The 23384-nt window shown below is 34.9% G+C and overlaps 1 protein-coding gene and 2 long non-coding RNA genes across 6 annotated transcripts; 1 reads left to right on the top strand and 2 right to left on the bottom strand.

Moving 5' to 3' along the window:
- Positions 1–4981: 4981 nt before the first annotated feature.
- On the bottom strand, positions 4982–5846 carry LOC114418119. Its single transcript, XR_003667981.1, has 3 exons — positions 5771–5846; positions 5519–5563; positions 4982–5227 (listed from the first exon to the last, which is right to left on the bottom strand). It is a non-coding gene; the product is annotated as an uncharacterized LOC114418119 (long non-coding RNA).
- A 1138-nt stretch (positions 5847–6984) lies between these two features.
- LOC114419249 lies at positions 6985–15327 on the bottom strand. 4 transcript variants are annotated; one of them, XR_003668212.1, is made up of 8 exons: positions 14819–15327; positions 13003–13916; positions 12643–12747; positions 12505–12540; positions 11946–12071; positions 11412–11563; positions 11101–11289; positions 6985–7529 (listed from the first exon to the last, which is right to left on the bottom strand). It is a non-coding gene; the product is annotated as an uncharacterized LOC114419249 (long non-coding RNA). The 4 variants fall into 4 exon arrangements; XR_003668213.1 differs by lacking the exon at positions 14819–15327 and adding an exon at positions 14023–14182 and having other exon boundaries at positions 12643–12825; XR_003668211.1 differs by lacking the exon at positions 14819–15327 and adding an exon at positions 14023–14171.
- A 1289-nt stretch (positions 15328–16616) lies between these two features.
- LOC114420555 (guanosine nucleotide diphosphate dissociation inhibitor 1-like) lies at positions 16617–17731 on the top strand. The gene is made up of 5 exons (XM_028386420.1): positions 16617–16703; positions 16789–16841; positions 16962–17055; positions 17254–17365; positions 17466–17731. Exons 1-5 carry the CDS (start codon positions 16617–16619, stop codon positions 17729–17731), a joined length of 612 nt encoding a protein of 203 aa, XP_028242221.1.
- The last annotated feature ends 5653 nt before the right edge of the window (positions 17732–23384 follow it).

The raw sequence follows: 23384 nt of genomic DNA, 5'->3' as shown, positions 1-23384 counted from the left end.
GTTTGGGACCAAACTTGGCATTGGATGGCTGATGACATTGTCTATAATTATAGAAAATCATCAGCAAGTCCAAGTTAGTGGTAATTTCCCATGACACAAATGAATATTGATGCGACACATAATTTGACTTTTTTTCCCTTTTGTGTGTTAGCATTACAGCTTGATGATAGGACTCTTCAAAATCTGGTCTTGCTTGAAATTGAACAACTGTTGCAAGCAAATCAAAGATCGCTTAAAGACTATCCTTCAATGCCATATCCAGAAGATGTGAATTGCCCAACCTATCTAGACAATAGTCTTATATTAGCTGAACTCAATTACAACAATCAAGAACTTAGATAAGAGTTTGAACATCTATTTTCTCATATGACAGGTATATTAGCAACAGAGCAATTTACGCCTCTGAAAATTATTATGTCCATTTCTTTCTTAGCTTTTCTCATCTACAAATTAGTACTTCAACTGGATTCATTTTTCTTTAAATCTAACACCACATATCGACAATTCCATACGAACAAGCATCAATTTACAACCAGATTGTTGAAGCTGTTAATAAAGATGAAGGTGATATGTTTTCTCTCTATGGATATGGAGGTACAGGAAAAACATACATTTGGAAAACACTTGCAAGTTCACTAAGAGCTGACAATAAAATTGTAATTATGGTTGCTTCTAGCAACATAACTTCTCTATTATTTCCTGGAGGTAGAACTGCACATTCAAAATTCAAAATTCCAGTTCCAGTTTTTGAAGACTCAACTTGCAATATCCATAAAGGAACTCAATTAGCTGAACTATTAAATCAAACGAGTCTGATCATTTGGGATGAAGCACCCATGGCTCACAAATTATGTTTTGAGGCACTTGATCACAACCTTAGAGATATCATCAAACACAACTCAAAGGACAATAAAATCTTTGGAGGTAAAGTAATGGTCTTTGGTGGAGATTTCCGGCAGATCCTGCCAATCATTCCAAGAGGCAGCCGCTCTGATATTGTTAACACAACAATTAATTCCTCTTATCTATAGGATCATTGTCAGATCTTGAGATTGACAAAAAACATGCGCTTACAAAACAACATGCAAGCAACAGATCAAGAAGAAACTGCGACTTTTGCACAATGGATTATAGATATTGGTGATGGTATTATTGGACATGAAAATGATGGATACGCTACTATTCAAATTCAACAGGAACAATTAATCACAGAATATAATGATCCTATTCATAGTATAGTTAGCTCTACATTCCCAGATCTATGTCATCATCACAATGATCGTGAACACTTCCAATCCAGAGCAATATTAGCTTCTACAAATGAAACAGTACAACAAGTTAATGATTATATACTTACATTGATACCAGGTGATCATATACTAAATTATCTTATTATGTTTTTCATCTTTTAGCCAACTTTGCTGGATTTTACATTTTTTGTTGATGAATTTGCGTTTTTATGTCTAAAATAATGATATGTGGACAAATGGAATATCTGAGCTCTCATTCGGTTGACAAATCCGAAACCATTGAAAGTTGTCATTTCCGCTCGCTCACAACTGAATTTCTTAATTCATTGACAACATCTGGCTTACCAAATCATTGTCTTAAACTCAAAATTGGAACACCTATAATGGTATTAAGGAACTTAGACCAAACTCAAGGGTTGTGTAATGGTACTAGGTTAATTGTCACAAGGCTAGCAAAACATGTTATTGCAGCTGACATAATTTTTGGGAAAATATCGGAGATCATGTTTATATCCCACGAATGTCTATGTCGCCTTCACAGTCACCATGGCCTTTTAAGCTATTGAGGAGACAATTTCCAATAATGCTTTCTTATGCAATGACAATTAACAAATCCCAAGGACAATCCCTATCTTCAGTTGGACCTTACTTGGCAAAACATGTTTTTTCACATGGCCAATTATATGTTGCACTATCAAGGGTCAAGTCAAAGAAAGGACTTCGAATTTTAATACATGATCACAACAAAGAAAAAATGACTTCAACCACCAATGGGGTTTTCAAAGAGGTCTTTACAAATATTAAAAGGTTAATCCAATTTATTAGTGATTCCAAATTTAATTGTATGCACAATTGTATTTGCTTCTTACTCATATGATCTCTTATATATAGTTAAAACATCATCAAATGAGCCAATCTATAATTCATGAACTTCAAATAACCACTCTTTCGTTATGAAGTACATTTTCTTATTTGCTGCATTTTAAATTTCCATCCCTTTTCATAAACTCCAAATTAACCATTTCTTTCATGAATTGCACAAAAAAAAAAAACTAAAATACTTATCTCAGTTTAAATACTACCATTCAGCAAATGAACTCTATATGTTATTGTGGCTCTTTTCATAGGATAATACACTTATTATTACTCTTTTAGTAGAACCATTTCTCTTTTGTTAGATGATCAATTGCTCATACAAAATGTTATGTCTCCCAAATCATTACCCATTTCAGCATTAGACAGTCATTCATTTGATAATGGAAATTGTATTTATAACAATAAAAAAGTTGTGTCAAAATCTTTGTTATATTCAGCAATCAAAAAACCTCTTCACCTGCCTCCACCACCACGGACCTTCATACTCATTATTCCACCCATTCACATCAAATCTTTAGATGTAGCATTCAATACTCCACAGTTCCCAAACCACTTAACTTGCCGCCAGTTACAGCCTCCAAAAAGCAATAACCCTTCTATCACCCACTACCTCACACCATCAAACCACGCTTCCTTTTTCTACCACCTCCACTTCAACTCTAAGGAAATCATTCTCTCAACGCGACTGCCACCATGAGTTCTGCTTCATCAATTGCCTCAAGCAAGGTAAGTCTAAACCGAATACCTCACTTGATGTGTATTCATTTCGTGATTTTTTCCTTGCCTTTGCTTACATTTTTCATCGATATCCCGAACCAAAATTGAACATCTTGTCATCTGTATTTGTGACTTTTGCATATGCAATTTAGGACAGACATATTCAACAATTCTAGCTTTGAATTCATGATTGTCTCACTCAACCTTCTTTCATGTGCCAAACCCCTAATCCATTTTTCCCGCCTTCTATTTCGTTTATTTCCACCCATTGTCTTAGGTTTCTTACATACTACGTTATCATCTACCTTACAATTTAGATATTAGCAATGTTTAAATCCACATTTTTGCCCCTCACACTTTTTGCATGCATGTTGTCTTTTTAGGCAATGCATGTTCTATTTTGACATTTTGTTGATACTAATTCAAAACCATGTTCCAATGGTTCTGATACTGTATTCTTAAATAGATAGTAAGAAATAAGCGTTCTTTAACACCACCAACACTATTAAATTCTTTAAATATTAATTTAGTTTTGTTCATTGCTAACGAGTAGTGAAAATTATCCAATAATTTAAACTGATGCTACTATATTGCCACTGTCAATGGACCCTAGCTAGCATGTCATCTACAATAACATTTCAACTATTCATGTACGCAAAAAACAGCCTATCAGTATCCTATTCCATTATGGTGCAGCCTAAACAAAACAGAAAGAACATTAAGTTAAAACTTTTTAGTGTCTATTGCATTTTGTTGGGTTCTATTACCATTATTTCCAAGTATTGTATTAAGCTTCTGAGTTGTTGGGTTATATACATCCTCTGTTATGTTCTTTTCATAATGCTGATTTTGTCCTCTCAAACTTTCTTCCATTTAATCAATGCTTTGATCCCTTGACCCATGGTTTGATCTTTTACTTTCGTTACTCTGCATGAATTACGCATGTTCTATATTGCTTATTTTCATGTCTTGGATTCAACTTCTTAGGTGTTATATTATATGCATCTTCTCTTATGTTATTTTGATTATCCTAATTTAGAACTCTTAAATCCAATTACTACTACATTGCAGCAACACCCCAATTTAGGGCTGCAGACATTAATTTTGTCACCTTGCTTCGTATTATGTTGTCCCAATCGAATTGGTCATATACATGTTCTTTAAATGGTAACTCCTCTTTTTTTTTTCATTGCACTGTAGTTGAGATTCCCTGCTATCAGACATCCATTAATATTGCAATTTAAAGTTGCGTTCCATTGTGACAAAGTAAAATCAAATGCTATTTCCATACTTTTGCCTTTCCTGCTTTTCATATTGTCTTTCCTTTTTAAAACAGTTTTTTTTTTCCTTGTAGGACGCCATAGAGATACTAGCTTTTTATCAGCGACAATGGGAACCAGATTATCTAGAATTCGTTGAGTTTAAATATGATGGGGCCAGCTATGAAATTCGAGTCAGGCAACACAAGGGCAAACTTTTCTTTGCTGATGGCCTAACAACATTAATGACAGAATTGCAGATTTATGAATCAATAATCATAAATTTCCTAGCCTGTGACCACCACTCAAAATTTGACCTCCACTTCACTCCACCATTACACCAGCAGACATGCAAAAGATGTCGCGTCTCAAGGAAACATATTTGGACCTTTGAAATCACCCAATCAATGCTAGGGGCACCATATCCACTGGTAAAATATTCATATCCATTTATATCTTCTATACAAATATTAATTTCAATGCCTAACTTTTTTTTTCCCTATAGCAACTTCCACCCTCTGTCACAAAATGTCTAATCCACTGTGGTGACCACATGACAATCCTCAGAAGATTCGGACCTCCACTACAATGGAATGTAATCGTGCTTGACAAGGAGATTGGTGATAAGTATATCATTCAGCCTTGGTATAAATTCCTTCAAGAAGGTGATTTTAGCCATGGAGACGAACTGTCATTCTACTATAGGCGTGCCAAAAAAATCTGGGAAGTTGTTATTAGACGCGCAATAGATTCGGACGACAGCAACATAGATTTTTATCAAATTAAATATATCATCATTAGAAATGTCTAGCAAAGTAAAATTGGCAGAAAAAAGGTCTTGCAGTCCATGCTTACAATATATTGTTTCAATAATGGATATTTTATTTAGTTTTAAAATTAATTGAAACATAAAACATAAAGAATTTTCTCTATCCTCCATTTTACTAGGTGGGTTAGTGACCAAATCCGACTCATTCCTGGAGTAAAAGTTTGTGGAACAAATCAAACTCTAGAGTAAGGACAAGAATATATAATTTTTAAATTCAAATTTATAGTGATAGACTTCATGAGAGTTGAATCTTCCTTCGGTTTTTAAGTTTGGAGTTTGCATCCTCCTTGCCTTGACTGGACAAATGCAAAAAGGTCAGTCAAAGCACTAAATCAGAGAGGTCAAAACTACTCTTGTTTATAATTTCTTATATCAAATGTAGGAGGATTTATCATGAAAGTAATCTTACTAAGAGCATGCATCACAAGCATATAATATAGAAATTTCTTTCAAGCTAAATATACTTTACTCTTTGCTACAATATGGCTTTCCTTACATAAAATGTTAACAACTTAAAAATGCTAACAAAAATAGACGAGACACTCAAAATCCATATAATTATATTATAAGGTTGATTGAAACATTACCTCTAGTAGTGGTTGCAATTTCTTGTTTTCTTTCTTGAAAAGCCTCTGCATGAAATAGAAACAAGCACTTTTAATCAAACCAAAATATGAAAAAAATGTTGAATGGCTTACAAGCTTCTTGTATCAAAAGCCTAGATTCAGATGTTGAACCATTTCCAATATTTAGAGAAGGATGGTCCAAATAAAGAGTTCTCCATTGTCATACCCTACATGTGAAAGAAAAAAGAAACAAGGCTACAATATATATCTCACCATAGGAAGTTGAGAGAGGTATGGTGTATCTCATTTGAACCAAATGCCATGATGGTTCTTGATCAAGCTCCATAACTGAAATATTACCATTAGAATTTGAATGTCAAATGTTCCTACCAACACAATTACATGCTCATAACTTACAAAGCTTTACTTCATAGCTTGTTCCAAATTAGACGTACTAATTGCATAGAGGCAGAATGACTATAAAGGAAGTGATTTCTTCTTTAGCTATGTACACATTAGAAAATTGTTTCTTGTCTATGTCCCAATCCTAAATGTGAAATTTCTTTAGGACAATAATTTTTCCTAATAAACTAAACTTAAACATGATAATATAAACATATTGACCCATTACAATGAAAAAAAATTAACATAATAACATTGTGAATCTTAGTAGTGGAATAGACTTTGTGAAAATGAAATTCAGTGGCAGCACAAGATTCGAGCAAGTCCATAGATATACTTGCCTCGATATGGTTATTGGAAGTGACATTTATAAGGGCACCTTGGTTCTAGATGAACTCCATGCATTAAATATAATAACATTGTTAGTACACAAGTGTTAGACTTTTGGAAAGCGTACCAATTGTCGTCGCAGGTTACAAATTTATAAAAAGAGATCGTCTCCACAAGGACTTAAGTTACTTAATTCATTCGGATAAAGGTTATCAATTTAATAGTTATGTACAAATTTAATCGAATTTATCATGGGTTTGTCTAGCTAATGAAATCTAACTTAAAGTAACAAAATATTGGAAATTATAGAAATAATACAAATAATGAAAATAACAGAATTTAGTGCGTTAGAAACATGTAAGCTTACAGAAACAATAATAACAAAATTAATTAATTCAAGAAAACGTATGATTAGACTTCACTGTTCATACCCTCAGTATCCTACTAAGATTAACATATATGAAAATTTTCTAAAATTACTGATGCATACATTAAGTTACCCCGAGTCGATTCCTCGCACTAAAGAATCCTAAGAATATTTACCGAATATCGATCCCTCGCATATGAAGTAAATATCTTAGCATTACAATCATAATCTCGTGCTATTTGCAATCAAAACGTTATGCTCTATTCCTAGCAACGTAACATAAAGAGTAAAATCATTTAGTTCAAATTCTAAGAGTACTTCCCAGTCAAACTTAAAATATAATTTCATGAAACTAGTGATCAAATAGAATCAAGTATTACGAACAGAATGAAATCACCAATAATGAGTAGAAAAATTCATACATATATATAATATCAAAAGAGATACATAAGGGTACAAAGATTGCATCCAATCCTTTGGAAAAACTAACTGATCATTGCATAGAACACAAGACTAACAAGAGAAATGACAAAGGATGCGATCCATGGTCACAACTTTGTAGCGCCCGGGCTTCATTTTCCATTTTCTTCTTCACTTCCTTAGCTTCTCACATTTTCTTTCTGCTTTTGGATGTCCCTTTCTTCTTCATTTGCATGGCTATTTATAGAAAAAAATTCAAGAGGTGTAGACAAATTCGCCAGGCGAACTGTAGCTCGCCCAAGAAAATTTGTTACTTAGTGATGAAGGCATAAATTCTCCCAAGCGAGCTATAACTCACCCAAGTGAGTTGGTTGCTTAAGTCTGAAGAAATTTGATTAGCCCAAACGAGCTAGTTGCTAGCATGGGCGAATGGATGCCTGAAATCTAGGAAAAATGATCATTTTGCCCTTTCTTTTCACTTGGTTTTTGGATTCAAAAAACAACCATCAAAACCTACAAAATCATGGATGGATCTTTCATATTTAAGCAACAACATTAATAAATGTATAATATATATAACAACCAGATTTAAGGAAAGTTTATAAGAAAACTATTACAAAAGAAAGATAAGTGCTTAACATTTTAAATTAAAAAATAACCAAAATATGACACTTATCAACAACCATACTTGATATTTCTAACAAAGGAACATTTTTCTCAACAGTTTTCTTATCAACAATAAAATATCATTATAGAGTACAAGATGTGCTTGAAACGATTACACCTCCAAGGAAACAGTATGTGCAACACTATCCGAGAGTGCAGGAAAAAAAGTCATAAACCATACAACTCAATACCTAGGCCTAAAGAGAAGAAATTGAATCTTAAATTATACAAGTTCAAAGTTAAGCTTACAACTGCGTAAAGAAAGATACAAAACCTATATGCTTCATACTAAGTAATTGAGATGGATTTCCCCAATAACAAGGAGCTATACTCCATTGCTTCATAATAGTAAAAATAAGTTTCCATGAAGGTAGAAACTAAAATATGGAATATAAAAATGGTATAAATCAAGCCTAAGTTTGTGTCTAATTGGATATCACAATTTGTCACAGAGTTCTAAATCACAGCCAAACCTTTGTACAAACAAAACAAACCAACGAATAACTAAACACACTACCAAAAAAATGATTTTCTACAACGGTCGAAAACAACATACAACGATGGTTGTTGATCGTCGTAGAATCTAATGTCGTTGAAAGTTAACACTTTCAACGACGGATAAGAAGACACCGTTTTAGAAAACCGGCAACTTTCAAGGACGGTGCTTACATAAGCACCGTTTTAGAAAACTACCTTTCTAAGGCGGTGTGTTAATCGTCTTATACGACTAACTTTTGTATAGAAAACTTTTGCAAAATATGTATAGTTTTCCCCAATTTATAGTTCTTTTGTAGGAATTGTAAATAAACTTTGTTGTGTTTTGATCTCTGTCATTAGGGTCTCTTTTATTGGAATTAATGTTAAAATACGTACAATTTCAGGTAAAATGGAGCTAATTTCTTGAAGTGCCAAAGTGGCTTTCGCGCTAAGCGAACTCAATGGGCTTAGCGCGTATCCATCGCTAAGCGTAGCTTCAACACACTTAGCGTGAAGAAGGAATCTGGAAGAGCACCTAAATCGAAGAAGCACGCTAAGCGCGAGATCAGCTCACCAAGCGAGTCGTCCGTCTCTTGCCAAGCTTAGCGCAACATTGGCGCCAAGTCCAAATCCACTTACTCGTGCTAAGCACGATAGTGGCGCTAAGCGCGACGGCGCAATTTCAGAGCCTATTTAAAGCCTGAATTATCAGAATTAGGGTAAGACCGAAATTATTACACTCTTGCACAAAATTTTACACAGAGACCTTGGAGAGTGAGCTCTGAAGATAGTAGAGGAGAGGCAGCACAGCAAGGAGCCTAGGGTTCATCTTTGAGCAAGATTAGAGAGTGTTTGAATGATTGTGAGGTGCCAAGAAGAGGAGGAGGGATCCCCCTTCCTGTGTAAGCAGCAATTTCTCTATATTCTCTATCTAATTGTAGAAAAGGCCTCCTTGTTATGGCTTGCTAAAACCCTAGTTGGGGATTTCTTATGAACAGTTGACGTAAACATTTTTCATATCTAATTAAGTGTGTTTTATGTGTTCATTGCTTCTATCGATGCTTCATTGTTGCATGCTTTTGGTCTGATCACACATTGGTGTGTACTGTTAGGAACTTTAGCACTGGAAAGTGTACTATTTCCTTAGATCTTGATAGAGCAAGGCTAGATAACTGCATTGCTAGGGATAGATTGCAGGTTTTTTTAGTTTTTAATTATACTGTGATTATAATGCTGTTTAAATTAAGCCTAGTCCAACAAGAGGATTTGAGGACGAAGCTTGGTTTAAATTAGTCTGAACTTACGAGGGATCAAGGTTTAGTACTTTAGTCTTGAGCATAGAACACAAGAGCATTCTTAATTAGAGAAATATCTTTATATGCATCAACTCGTTTATTAGAAAGACCCAACGTTGTTAAACCATTGCTGTCACTTTTAATTGCTTGCGTTTACTATTTTTTTCTAATTAGGATATATCATACTCTTACTTCAATTCACAATTATTATTTTCTGTCAACAAAATGCCTGATTATTGAACAAAGCTTTGTCTAATAAACAAGTTTCCTGTGTTTGATACTTGAATCATTCTGTTTTAATTTTAAATACTTGGTGACCCGGTGCGCTTGCCGATATATCACTTCCCCTTTGATTTAAGTGTTTGTAAATTTAAGACAAAAGAACTGTGTGGGAAGGTGATGAACAATGTGCCTACGTAAGCATCGTTTTTGAAAACTACCTTTCTAAGACGGTGTTTACTTAAGCACCGTCCTTGAAAGCTTGTTTTCTAAGACGATGTTTAGGTAAGCACCATCCTTGAAAGCTACCTTTCTAAGACGGTGCTTATGTAAGCACCATCCTTAAAATACAGATTATTTTTAATTATTGATATTTTTTCTAAACGATATCCAATCATAAAAAATATGAATAATTAAAAATAATATTTATTAGCATGATTGTAATTAATATTAATATTAAAATTTATTTAAAAAATAAATAAATATTAATTACAATCATGATAGATTAAATAAAAATAAGAGATTGACAAATTAAAAATTCCTAAGATAATTTCATGGAAAAAAAAAGTTATTACAAAATTTTTTTATTATAAGGTAACTGCATTTACTCAATATTTAAGTAAATGATAAAATACAGAGACCAATAATCCAAACTTATCAACACTATTAGATACATACTAGATTTTGAGTACAATGTAATTTATAAAATGTCATACATCAAACGTCAGTCCATAGAACTTACTTGAAGTGCATAAAATAGCAGCTCTCTGACCAACAATACTTTTAAGTTGAAATTTCGTTTTTTCCCTCCCGAAAATCTGCTTTGTTAAAACAATTACTTTTAATCTTTGAATTTTACTTTAATTTTTTTTAACTCAAATACTTAATTTCAAGAAATAAATATTTCTAATTTTTAAAATCTGAGTTATTTACATTTTCTACTTATTCATTTGAATTAATTATATACATTATTTATAGTAATAATTAGACAACGTGTATTTAACTGGCAAACAAATCCCAAGACATTACGAATTTATGATAGTCGAGTTCCCAAAATATCCCACCACCAATCATATGTTCAAAATATCTAGCTACAGTGACTGCACCGCTCTGCACATTATCCTCTATTTAATATTTACAGCCAGCCAGAATAGGATAAAGAAGAGAAAAAAATGGTAATATCACCTCATATTTTAAACATACTTTAGAACTATTAATTGGAGTGAATATGCATAATGATAGGTGAAATTAACTGCAATATGGGTACGATGAAAATCAAACAAATCTAAAATTGAATTCAACAAAGAAGAATGTATACAGAGTGTGAATTATTAAAATTTTACATTTAAAATAATTTCTATTTAGTTAGTGTGTAATTATAAAAGAAAAAAGTTATTCAAAAGATGGAGAGAGAGAGAAGTACCAACCAATCAATGAGGATAGGCTGTGACTTTTGCTAGGCATGAACAAGAATTTGATCAAGCTGCTCAGAATCATTAATTTCTTCCATCTCCAAGTCTGAGCGATTGGACACCGTTTCAGCAGCTTCAATTTCAAGCCATTATCCAGTTTCATGTTTTCTTCTCCAAAGATTCCTGAATTTTGTGCGTGCATCCCTGACATGTAACAAAAAATAGCATAAGCAAGATTGTCCAGGCCATAGGTTGATGGGTGAGGAACCCAACACTTCAACAAATATCCAAGGTCATAATGGTCTATGAAAAAAAAGTTTTCTTACTTCATGCGAGATGCACCAAAGCATTCAGCAAATGACATCAAAGGCGATATATAGTCAATTTCAAAACCAGCAGTAACAGCACGAGCAAATGCCATGCCTTGCTTTTCTGCAATGCTGACTTACGTGTCTCTAGGACTTTCAGAAGATGAACTCTAATAGAACATGTAGAAGTGAATATGAGTTAACAATCTGTTTCACATAGTGCTAAGAAACTCAATAAATAAACTTCATCATATTTATATGCAAGCAGCTGAAACTCAATCCAACTGGGCGTTGATTAAAAATTTATAACAATGTAGAAATTAACAGTTATCCAAAATGCTTAAGCTATCATAAATGCATTAAAAACCATCTCCATTTGTATACCTGTTCAATAATAAATAAATAAATAAAATTCATAGTTTTTCAACATGCTGCTTTCAATACTGGTGGATAACTACCAATGATAATTCTCCAAGAATCATGCGTAAATGGATTCTGCTTTCAATCTCTGGAGAACCAAACAATAAACCAAAAAAAACTAAAAAGTCAAACCTTTCAACAGTTCTCTGGGACCGTTCTTGTTTGCCAGCACTACGGCCTTTGAACATTGCTTCTGGTGTAGCTGGATCGTTCTTAAGACCCTTAGCTATGTCTTCAACGTATGTTATCTTCCCTTCCCTAATATAAGGCAAAACAATATCCAAGAATTTAGGATAGAGGTGATAGTAATCATACACTGTGAAGGCTTCTACTTTGATCTGCTTGTATATGATATTCACAGTATGATTCATACTGTGATATCATTACAGCCACCATAATTCGACCACGCCTTCTCATGTTAAGAAGGGCTGCCTCAAGCATGTCTCCCCCAACATTGTCAAAGTATACGTTAATGCCTTCAGGAAAATATCTATCACCAATTAAACCCCACAGCATTATGAGTGTATATGTTTAGCATTCTGGCTCACAAAAAAACTAATCCAAATTTTAGTTGAGAAAACTTGATTTCCTTATCTTGTGGAAGATCAAGTACTGTTTATTAAGATAACTAATTTTTGTGTCTAAGATAATTTGAAGTTATGGATATGGTAAATGTCAATTGTGTACTCACCTCTTCAGGGACTACAGGGAGCAAGTATGGTTCAAGCTGTTGGAAAGCACAGGATTGCACACTTATTGGTTAGTAATATAAAAATGCATAAGAACTAAAGAAATTAAACAGATAAATATAAAATTGTCACAAACCTACCTTGTTATCTATGAGCACTTCTAACATTTTGTTCCATAGGAATCAAGGCTCTGCTTGTGATCAATAATTTCGAAGCATAAGCAGAATAATAGGGCAAACCAAAAACTGCAGAAAAAATCAATTCTGAGATAGCATTTGCATAGCCATCAGGAGTATCACAAGTGCAGGTACCTCCCAGAAATTCTAGCAACTCATTTCATCATGTGCAAAATAATATATTAGGCATTTAAAAGGATCATGTAAATTGTAGCAGTGCATAAAATTACAAAGCATTAGTCAATGGAAAAGAAAAACAAAAATATAAAAATTGTAACATGCAGAGATTAATATAAACATATAAAAAATGGAGCCATTAAGTACCTGGCATCCATAACTATAAGCAATTTGCTTTGATACTTGTTTCCAACAACCTGAGTAAAGTTTCCAAAGAAGCATCAAGCAGTTTCAGGGAACAAGACAACACACCTCAGGGTAATTATCACCATCAATCTTCTACAATCGGGTAATGAGTTCCTGGACAGACTTTGTAAAGTTCTTAAGGCCATGATAATGTCAATCATACAACAAAAGTCTTACTTATATGTTATAGAACTTTAGATTACAGTAGTAAATGCAAAGATAAAAAACTAGAGGTCCATCTTTCTCCATTGCCAACATGAAACCATAAAAACTAACGCACCAAAAAAAAAGCTAAAAAGTCAGACTTGTTCTTCCCCCTCTGCCAATTGAAACATCTTTTGGTCACTCGCATAACTCCAACCTTTAAAATATACTATAAAGTTGGAGCCAAAATCACAAAAAACTACTCTTGGCAGAAGTTAAAGAATACCAACATCTCAGAAGCACAAAAACCCAATAAAATAGGAAAAAAAACCCAGATCATTGAGAATTCTCCAGCTTATTTTTTATTTTACATGTGTGTGTGTAATTTTTTCTCTAAGCGATAAATAAAAGCAAATTGCATGTACAACAAGAACAAGAATATATTAAGGAAATACGCAGCGAGGAGCACATGTGAACTTAAAAATTGGCGAGTTTCCAGTGAGAGCGAGGTTTCAGAATCTGTTGCAAACTTCGGATTGCCAAACATCGCTTCTTAAAAATCGCCAATGTCGCCGCCAATCTTCTCCTCCAAATCTAACATAGAAAAACAGATCAAAAAACATGCTTATACAAAAAAAAATTAAAAAAGAAAATAATTCTGAAATGCATTGCGGTTGCGGTTCCTAGACAGTGTGATGGCGAGCGGTTGAATCCGGTGAAATGATTGAAGTCTGAAACGAAAAGCATGATGTGAGAGATTTAGAAAATCATTGTAGCAATACCATAACATAAACTAATATTCCTATTTACAAATAAATTTACATCCAGTACTAGTACCATTAGTACAAGCCCACCAAGCCTTTAATTTGGACAATAAGACTAATAACCCCAATATCTCCTAACAGTGGGGAGCGGAACAGTAGAGCCACACACAGATTAACCAAATAAAATTGAAAGGAAAAGAGTAAAAGCACACAACCCACCAATAAATATTAGCACTTACACAATAAATTTTAAAATTAAGAAACAATAAAGATTTTGTTCATTTTCACCATCACATATAAACTTTAGAATGAACATTTTTTTTCTATTTCATTTTATTTCATTCCATTCTTCTTAACATAATTTTTAAGGACTGTACACCTAATATAAGATTAATTGAACACTTGAACATTCAGAAGCTACAAGCGTAACAAGCCATATCATTTATATAGCTTATTTGGTTCAATCTTCCCTTTGAACAATTGAACTTACATGAGCAACAAGCCATATCTTTAACCTTTAAATTAAACACGATGGACTGAATAATATGGTAAATAAAAGATGTGACCTTTGGCAAACAAAAATCTGCATTTATCTGAGATTCTATACCCATGGAAATTTATGTATAACCTCAAAGGCAAAAAGCGTAAAGCATAAAGCAAAGTGGTCGGCTTCATCATCATCTTTACCTTTAACTTTTGCCTACTCTACAATATCATATGCACAACCCAATGCTTTTTCTATAAGAACCCTAAAAACCCAAACCCTTTAATTCCAATTTCCATGAACAAATTCTCAATCAAACCAAAACACCAAAACACACAGAAATGGAGATATTATCACAAATGTGGTCTCCGTTAGGGTTGTTTACCGTTCTCCATAACGCTCTTCCATTGCAGCTTCTCTCATTGTCTCATTCTCTATACGAATCTCTGCAAGATCTACTTTCTCTGTATTCATATTTCGAGATTCTTGAGTTCAATGACTACTGCGGCGTTGACCTCAAGGACCTTTACCTCAACGCCGTGAACTACTCCCTCATTGTCGCGTGCCGCCGATTAACTCTCTCTCGCTTGCTGTCATTGAACCGCATCTCCTTCACCGTTGGGTTGAACCACACCGTCCACGACGCCTTCCGCGGCCACCGCATCGTCTAGATGCACCACATGGACACTATGCAGGACTAGCTTAAGGAGAGGCGCAACTTCACACTCCGCCTCCTGAAGCACCATCGCCACGTGCTCGTCTCGCCATACCTCACGTACGTGACCTCATGTGTTGAGGAGTTCGAGTGTGTCTCGCGAGTGAAGGCTCTTCACCTACAACACCCCCGCTTCTGGCTCCTCTGAATTGGGTTGGGTCCACATCCACCCATGTCGTCCTCTGCCAAAGAGAGAAAGCTACAAAGAAAAAGGAAGATACAAAAGGAAACAATGAGAGAGAGGAAAATATGAAGGGTCAATGTAGTACCCCAAGAAGATAAGATAAGAGAGAGAAGAAAACATAACAATTCAAAGACGGGTTTTTAAATAATTGTCCTTGAACTTACAATATTAAGATTCTACGACGTTTTTCTACCGACCATTCTTGTTGGTGCATCGTAATAAATAACTTTTGTAGTAGTGACATCAAATAGATTATATCATGTGGATAAGAAATCCAAGTAACTCTTTATTTTAAAATGTATATTTCACATTGTTGGTGCACATGGTTCTAATGACATTGTAATCCTTTACTTCCATACTAGCACTGCGGAACATTTTTCCCTCTTCATGATAGAAGTATCCCTTGTCAAGTAAGCACTTCATGAGTTGGACTCATTCGAACCAAGGATGAGAAAATTGAACTGCGGTTTCTTCCTTGTTCATGAAACTTGAGGATTGTTCGATACTCCATCTCCAATCAGTGACACCTTCTTCTCCAATGTCGCACCATGATGTGTATAGATCCTTGAAGTTCCATAATTTCATGCTGCACTTTGAAGCCATCCATAGTTGAGACTCGATGGAAACTATTATTCTCAAGAAACGCCCAATCTAAGTCTCCAACAGTAGGTGCGGCTACAACTTGAGTCTTGGCGAATGCACCGAGTGCAAGATCGCGAGGTTATGTTAGGGTTTGAAATTTGGGGGTAAATTAATGAAATTTACATTGGTTTCTTCTTCAACAAATATTTGATTTTAACATCGATTTTAAAACTAATGTTGAAAGTAAGACACTTTTAACATCGCTCGTTTCAACAATGATTTAAAATCGATGTTAAATGTCTTTCTTAACCGATCTTAAATTCTTTTTCTATATCAGTGTACAAGCATGTTTGGGACTACGAAAATCGTAAAATCCCAGCTATCACTACTACAAAAGTGTCTTTCCACATCGCGGTATCTACGTCGGTTATCAAAAAATCGATTTAGTACATTATGCAGTGGCATTTTTGCAATTAATGCCAACTATATTACGCCGTTAATGGCGGTTTTTATAAAACTACCTTTGATGTTAACATTACAAAGGAGGTTTTATAAAAACCGTCTTTGACTCAAGTCATTTTTAATTATTTTATTCATTGAAAAATGATTTTCGGATGTGAAATCAAACTCGAGTTGTTGTTCCCATCTTCTCATTTTGTAAACCCTAAACCCCATTTTCAGTGACATCGAGATTGATCGAACATGGATGAGGGGTGCGATGTGATCGTGTTGGGCACGGGTCTCAAGGAGTGCATTCTCAGCGGTCTTCTCTCTGTCGATGGCCTCAAGGTACTCATCAGTTTCCTATTTCTTTAATTTTCTTTTCAATAGATCCAATTCTCGCATGTTAATTCCTATTTGTTGTTCGATTCAGGTTCTGAACATGGACAAGAATGACTATTACGGAGGAGAATCCACTTCACTCAATGTTATTCAGGTCTTTTTTCATAATTTCTTTCTTATCTTTCATTTCTGCAAAAGAAATAAAATAAAATAAATATTTGTTATTATTGAAGTTTGAACTACGAAATGATGATTTCTCTGTTCTCTTCTTCAACTTTGGAAGAGATTCAGGGGAGATGACAAGCCTCCTTCACATTTGGGCGCTAGCAAGGACTATAACATCGATATGAACCCTAAGGTCTTATAATTTATTTCACTATTTTTATTTTAGTATGCTAAATCGTGATGGATATTATATATATATATATATATATATATAGATATATATATATATATATATATATATATATATATATATATATATATTTACTTGATGTAGCGTATGATATGATCTTTCTTAATTTGTGTGACATTATTTGTTCATTTTTTCTTCTAGTTTATTATGGCTAATGGCAATTTGGTGTGGGTTCTCATACATACCAATGTTACTAAGTATCTCTCTTTCAAAGCTATGCATGGGAGCTTTGTGTTTAATAAAGGAAAGGTATGTTTGTGTGTTGCTGTTACTCATTTATCTTAACTAAAGGTTTCTTTTGGTTTAGATGTTAGATGTCTTAATTAATTGTTTTGCTTGTGCGTTGGTGCAAGTTCATAAGGTGCCCACAAACAACATGGAGGCCTTGAAGTCTCCACTTATGGGGCTATTTGAAAAATGCCGAGCACGCAAGTTTTTCATTTATGTGCAAAATTACAATGAGAGTGATCCCAAGACCCATGAAGGGATGGACTTGACAAGAGTGAATACTAAAGAGTTTATAGTGTATATGTACACTTGTTTTCTTGTCGTGTTCATTATTTATGCAGATTTTAATGTCTCAAGCTCAGCATTTGCGTTGCCTTCATACACTGCGTAAATATTTTGAAACTGGTTTAGGAGTAATTACTATGGCCTTTTCCATGTCCTTATCGATAAGGTCATAAAATTTTGATTTATTAATATTTGTATGGATTTGCCTGACTGCTACATGAATCAGTCATGTAAAGTTTGATGCAATCCTATCCCGCAAGGGCATTGGGTAGAAGACTCCAAGTAGATTGGGCTAGAGATCCAAGGGAAGGCCCTAGGGTTCTCATGAGCCTTAGGGTAGATTTCGAGCCCATGGGCTAAGTATAAGCCCGCTTATCTTTGTAAATATTAGAATAGGTTTTTCCTTCGTTTTCGCCTTGTATTTTGGCCATTCTAGTAGTATAGGGTTTTCGCCTTGTATTTTGGGGCATTTTGAGTAGTCTTTGTAGTAAGAACTTTTTTTTGTATTTTCATGTTTTTTGTCATGGGGGTGAGCTTAGCAATTATAGGGGGTGTGTAGCTAAGTTCTACCTTCTCATCTCAAGGAGGTGAGCTTAGCTATTAGAGAGGTATGTGTAGCTAAGCTCTAGCTTCTTTAGGAATCTTCTTAAGGAAGCTTCTCAAGGAGGTGAGCTTAGTTATGAGAGAGGTGTGTGTAGCTATGCTCTAGCTTCTCAAGGAAGTTTTCTCAAAGAAGCTTCTCAAGGAAGTTTTCTCAAAGAAGCTTCTCAAGGAAGTTTTCTCAAGAAAGCTTCTCAAGGAAGCTACCTAGTCTATAAATAGAAGCATGTGTAACACTTGTTGTAACTTTGATGAATGAGAGTCTTGTGAGACACAACTCAAAGTTCAACTTCTCTCCCTTTTTCTTCCTTCAATTTGGTGCTCCCCCCTCTCTCTTTCTCTCCCTCTTTCTTTTCCTCCATTGAAGCATCCTCTCCAAGCTTCTTATCCAAGGCTCATCTTGGTGGTGAAACTCCTTCTTCCATGGCTTATTCCCTAGTGGATGGCGCCGCCTCTTACCTCTTCTCCTTTGTCTTCCGCTGCATCTCCATGGTGGAAAATCACCATTAAAGGACCTCATTGAAGCTCAAAGATCCAGCCTCCATAGAAGCTCCACAAGCAAGCTTCCATCAAGTGGTAATCAGAGCACAAGAGCTTCAAGTAGGTGTTCCTTAAACCTCCATTAATTTTTTTTCTTTACCTTCTCTTCCATTGTTGTTTCTTCATTTTTCTCCATGTATCTCCTCAATTTGTTGTTCTAAATGTTGTTAACATGATTCTTTAGAGTTTCCAACGATTAAACTTGCTATAGAAACTAGATTTGATTTTCTATGGTTCAAATTTCTTGTTCATGTTCTTGAACCATAAATTGTGTTGAGTTTAGGTTCCTTTGAGTTTTGTCTTGTTATTTTTTGTGGCTGAAACCTAAACCATAAAATTCTTACAAAAATATTAAAGAAGAATAAAACCTAAAAAATCTAGAGTGACTTGTTCACCTATTGTAGTTTTGTCGTAGAAGTCATGTCTAGTCATGAAACTTGTCACATAAGATTTCTTATGTTGTGCTGAATTTTATTTTCTTGTTTCTTTGTCTAAATCATTTGTTCATGAGTGTATGAAATTCTTTTAGCCTATTATTTGATTTGAGTCAAATCTTTCATGTTAATTAGTCCTTAACATGTTCATGCAAAATTCTTAGAGAGTCTTTGATTGTGAACCTTTTCTTGAACTTTTAGGTTTCCTTATGATTGTGTCTATTGTGAATTTGAGTTTTGGTGATGGAATTGCTGGCTGAAATGTTGATCCTAAGTGAATATTGAACTCCTAAAACAGTGGTAAACAATCCTAGTGATTTCAACATACATAGGAAGGTTGAAAGTAAGCCCAAGGCAATCAATATACCATGCTTAAAGAAACAAATCGCTGGTGCTGGCAGCTTGGACATACAAACTTGTAAAAATTACTGAGGATTGGTTACTTCAAATTTTGAGCTGAAATTTTTACTGAATTTTCTAGACATCTAGAAAAAAGTTATAAAAAAGTAAACAAGTGATTTGGATAAAAGGAAAAAATACGAAAAATCACACAAGTTGGCAGGAAAATCAGTATCCAGAAAAAAAAAAGGTGAAAGGGAAGTGTGCTTGTTGTTTTGGCTCAAAATTTATTCTATAATTGGAAATTTCAATTGAAAATTAGTGTGAAGACAAGTGCCAAAGCTAGAGGTTTGTTGAGTCTTTTTTTCAGTTTTTTTACTCTACTCTAGAGCCATTCTAAGTTTCTCTTTGAGTCCTAGCTTGCTTCTATGTCCTTTTCATTGCTTTAATTGTTGAATAATTCTTGAAAAATTGTCTTGTTAAAACTCCATTGGTTTAGCTTTCATTTCATTTTTTTTGGTCTTTGGTTATTGCTTGTCTCTTTGTTTCCTTGTTTGTGGGTTGCCATATAGGGAATTGGAAGGAGGATTGGTGCCATCCCTTGAAGAATTTGAGTCCAGAAGCAAGGGGCCAACCACCTTAAGAGCTATTGGACTAAGAAGCACTCCAAATTGAGTGAATCACCAAAGAGAGAACAACCACCAAAATTGAGGACCGTTTTGTAATTTTGTAATTTGCAATTTACTTACCTTCATTGCTTTCAAGTTTTGTAACAAAAAGGCCTTTCATTGGAAGTGTGTTGGGAGCCTCCAATAGGTTACCAAACTTCCATTTGTGTGTAATAATTTTAGGCAATTTTTCCTTAGGATAGTGAGTGTTGTGTTGGGAACCTTGAATGTGGTCATCCAAACACTCTTAGGATTCGCCTAGTTTACATTTCTTGCTTACTTTCATAGCTTATTTCCTTTACCTTCCATTGTCAAACCACCTTGATAGCTTTCCTTTTACCAATTAGTTTTTTACCTTATCTTTCACACCTCTTTTAGTGTTTATTTGGCTAGTTTCAACCATAGTTTCTTTTACCTTTTGTTTTCAAACCTCCAACAAGAAAGAACCACAACTTAGGAACCAACATGAGTCATCATTCATCTAGTGTTAATGGCAAGGGTACTAGTCATAAAGACCCTTTATCTAGAATCTTAGATGAGTTGAGTTCCCTCAAGTTATGGAAAGAAAAACAAGAGAGAAAAGAAAAAGGAAAAAAAAGAGTGGAAGAAATAAGTCAATATGGAAGAAAGAAAATAAGAGAGGAAGAAAGAAGAAAAATAATGAAAGAAATTAAAAGAGAAAAACATGCCTCCTATAGTAGTCATAACTCTTGCAAAAGCCTAAGTGAAGAACTTCGTGACTATTACGAAGGAAGGCATAGGTCACATTTTAGACCTCACTCCCATAGAAGAGAAAAGGAAAGAAAGCCTTAAGAGGCTAACATTAAACTCTCATACTTCCATGGGAAGGACAATGTAGAGGCTAACTTAGATTGGGAAATAAGGGTAGAGCAACAACTTAAAAATAAGTCTACTTCAAAATCTTATGGCTCTCACTCTTATCCAAAGAAAGACCAAGGTCAAGGCATCTTAGGGGTGACACCTTCTAAGCCCAAAGATGATAAGGGGAAGACAATAGAAAAGCAAGCCCCTAAGGCTAGTATGCAAGAGAAAACTAGCTCTATAAAGTGCTTTAAATGTCTTGGAAGAAGACACATTACTTCTCAATGCCCCACCACAAAAACCATGATTATGAGGGGCCAAGACATTTATAGTAGCCAAGATGAGGCTACTACTTCACCTTCCTCTAGTGAAAGTGAAAAAGCAAAAGGGGAAGAATCTAGTGAAGAAATCTACCCCCAAGAAGAAGGACAACCATTAGTGGTTAAAGATAAGTGTAAGGAGGTATGTGTCTCCTCCAAGAGTTTAGCTAAGAAGGAAACTCATTTTACAATAAAGACAAACATTAAAGAAACTTTCCCTCTTAACTAACCTCCACATTTTCTCTTTTGTAAAAAGGCACTTGCTAGCATTGCCACACCTCTTGGGCTTGAGTTTATTCCTCAAGTAAAGAAGTTGTTGGATGAGGGTTTGGTTCGCAAGAGCTTAAATCCTTGTGCTTTGTTGGTGCCCAAAATAGGTATTATTAGGCACCAAGTCCCTAAAATAGGTGGTATGATGAATGTTTTGAGTGGTGCAACACTCTTTTGTAAAATCACTCATGCACCCAACATCTTCATGATTTGTGTACATAGGGACTCATTAGGTAGGTTTGTTCTTATTTTTAGTTTCAATACTAACTTAGGTACTCATATAGGACACCTTAGGTTTGTCATACATTTTGGTAGGAATAATCAATATGAAAATACAGAAAAATGTATGTTTTATTGCATTACTTTTCTTAATTTTTCAAATAGTGATCAAGGGGTTCCCATGAACCCTAAGAGAATAAAGGTCATTCCTGAGTGGCCCACTACACCAAGTATAAGAAAAATTTGGGGCTTCCATGACTTAACAAACTTTTACAAAAGGTTTGTCTCATATTTTTCTATACTTGTAGCACCACTCATTGAGTTGGTGAGAAACCATGTTCCTTCATGGGAAGATGCCCAGGAAATGGGTTTTCAGACCTTACCTTACTTCAACATACCAAACACCACTAATACATATGTTTTTGTTCTTTTTACAGGTGTTGAGGGAAGGAGCCCTGAGTATGAAGAACCTCGGGATTTGAGGTCAAATCCTTTCCAAGGTGGAGGGAATGATGCAATCCTATCCTGCAAGGGCATTGGGTAGAAGACTCCAAGTAGATTGGGCTAGAGATCCAAGGGAAGGCCCTAGGGTTCTCATGAGCCTTAGGGTAGATTTCGAGCCCATGGGCTAAGTATAAGCCCGCTTATCTTTGTAAATATTAGAATAGGTTTTTCCTTCATTTGGGCCTTGTATTTTGGCCATTCTAGTAGTATAGGGTTTTAGCCTTGTATTTCGGGGCATTTTGAGTAGTCTTTGTAGTAAGGACTTTTTTTTGTATTTTCATGTTTTTTGTCATGGGGGTGAACTTAGCTATTATAGGGGTTGTGTAGCTAAGTTCTAGATTCTCATCTCAAGGAGGAGAGCTTAGCTATTAGAGAGGTATGTGTAGCTAAGTTCTAGCTTCTTTAGGAATCTTCTTAAGGAAGCTTCTCAAGGAGGTGAGCTTGGTTATGAGAGGGGTGTGTGTAGCTAAACTCTAGCTTCTCAAGGAAGTTTTCTCAAAGAAGCTTCTCAAGGAAGTTTTCTCAAGAAAGCTTCTCATGGAAGCTACCTAGTCTATAAATAGAAGCATGTGTAACACTTGTTGTAACTTTGATGAATGAGAGTCTTGTGAGACACAACTCAAAGTTCAACTTCTCTCCCTTTTTCTTCCTTCAATTTGGTGCTCCCCACTCTCTCTTTCTCTCCCTCTTTCTTTTCCTCCATTGAAGCATCCTCTCCAAGCTTCTTATCCAAGGCTCATCTTGGTGGTGAAGCTCCTTCTTCCATGGCTTATTCCCTAGTGGATGGCGCCGCCTCTTAACTCTTCTCCTTTGTCTTCCGATGCATCTCCATGGTGGAAAATCACCATTAAAGGACCTCATTGAAGCTCAAAGATCCAGCCTCCATAGAAGCTCCACAAGCAAGCTTCCATCAAAGTTGGCAGTAAAGGTAAGTATATGGTTTATGGTTTGTTTTGTAGTTCTTATATTATATTATCATATAGAGAGTCAATATGTGGCACTTCACAGTGATGATCGCTACTTGGTTGAACCAACAATGGACA

This window comes from Glycine soja, chromosome 7 (assembly GCF_004193775.1).
Source record: "Glycine soja cultivar W05 chromosome 7, ASM419377v2, whole genome shotgun sequence".
NCBI lineage: Eukaryota > Viridiplantae > Streptophyta > Magnoliopsida > Fabales > Fabaceae > Glycine > Glycine soja.
Note: the sequence above shows the minus strand (reverse complement) of the source record. Positions and strands in the feature narration are given on the sequence as shown.

Coding starts and splice junctions, on each gene's coding strand:
- LOC114420555 (XM_028386420.1), top strand. CDS start 16,617: ATGGATGAGGGGTGCGATGTGATCGTGTTGGGCACGGGTCTCAAGGAG. Junction 16,704..16,788: donor TCTCTGTCGATGGCCTCAAG/GTACTCATCAGT, acceptor TGTTCGATTCAG/GTTCTGAACATGGACAAGAA. Junction 17,366..17,465: donor GTTTAATAAAGGAAAGGTAT/GTTTGTGTGTTG, acceptor CGTTGGTGCAAG/TTCATAAGGTGCCCACAAAC.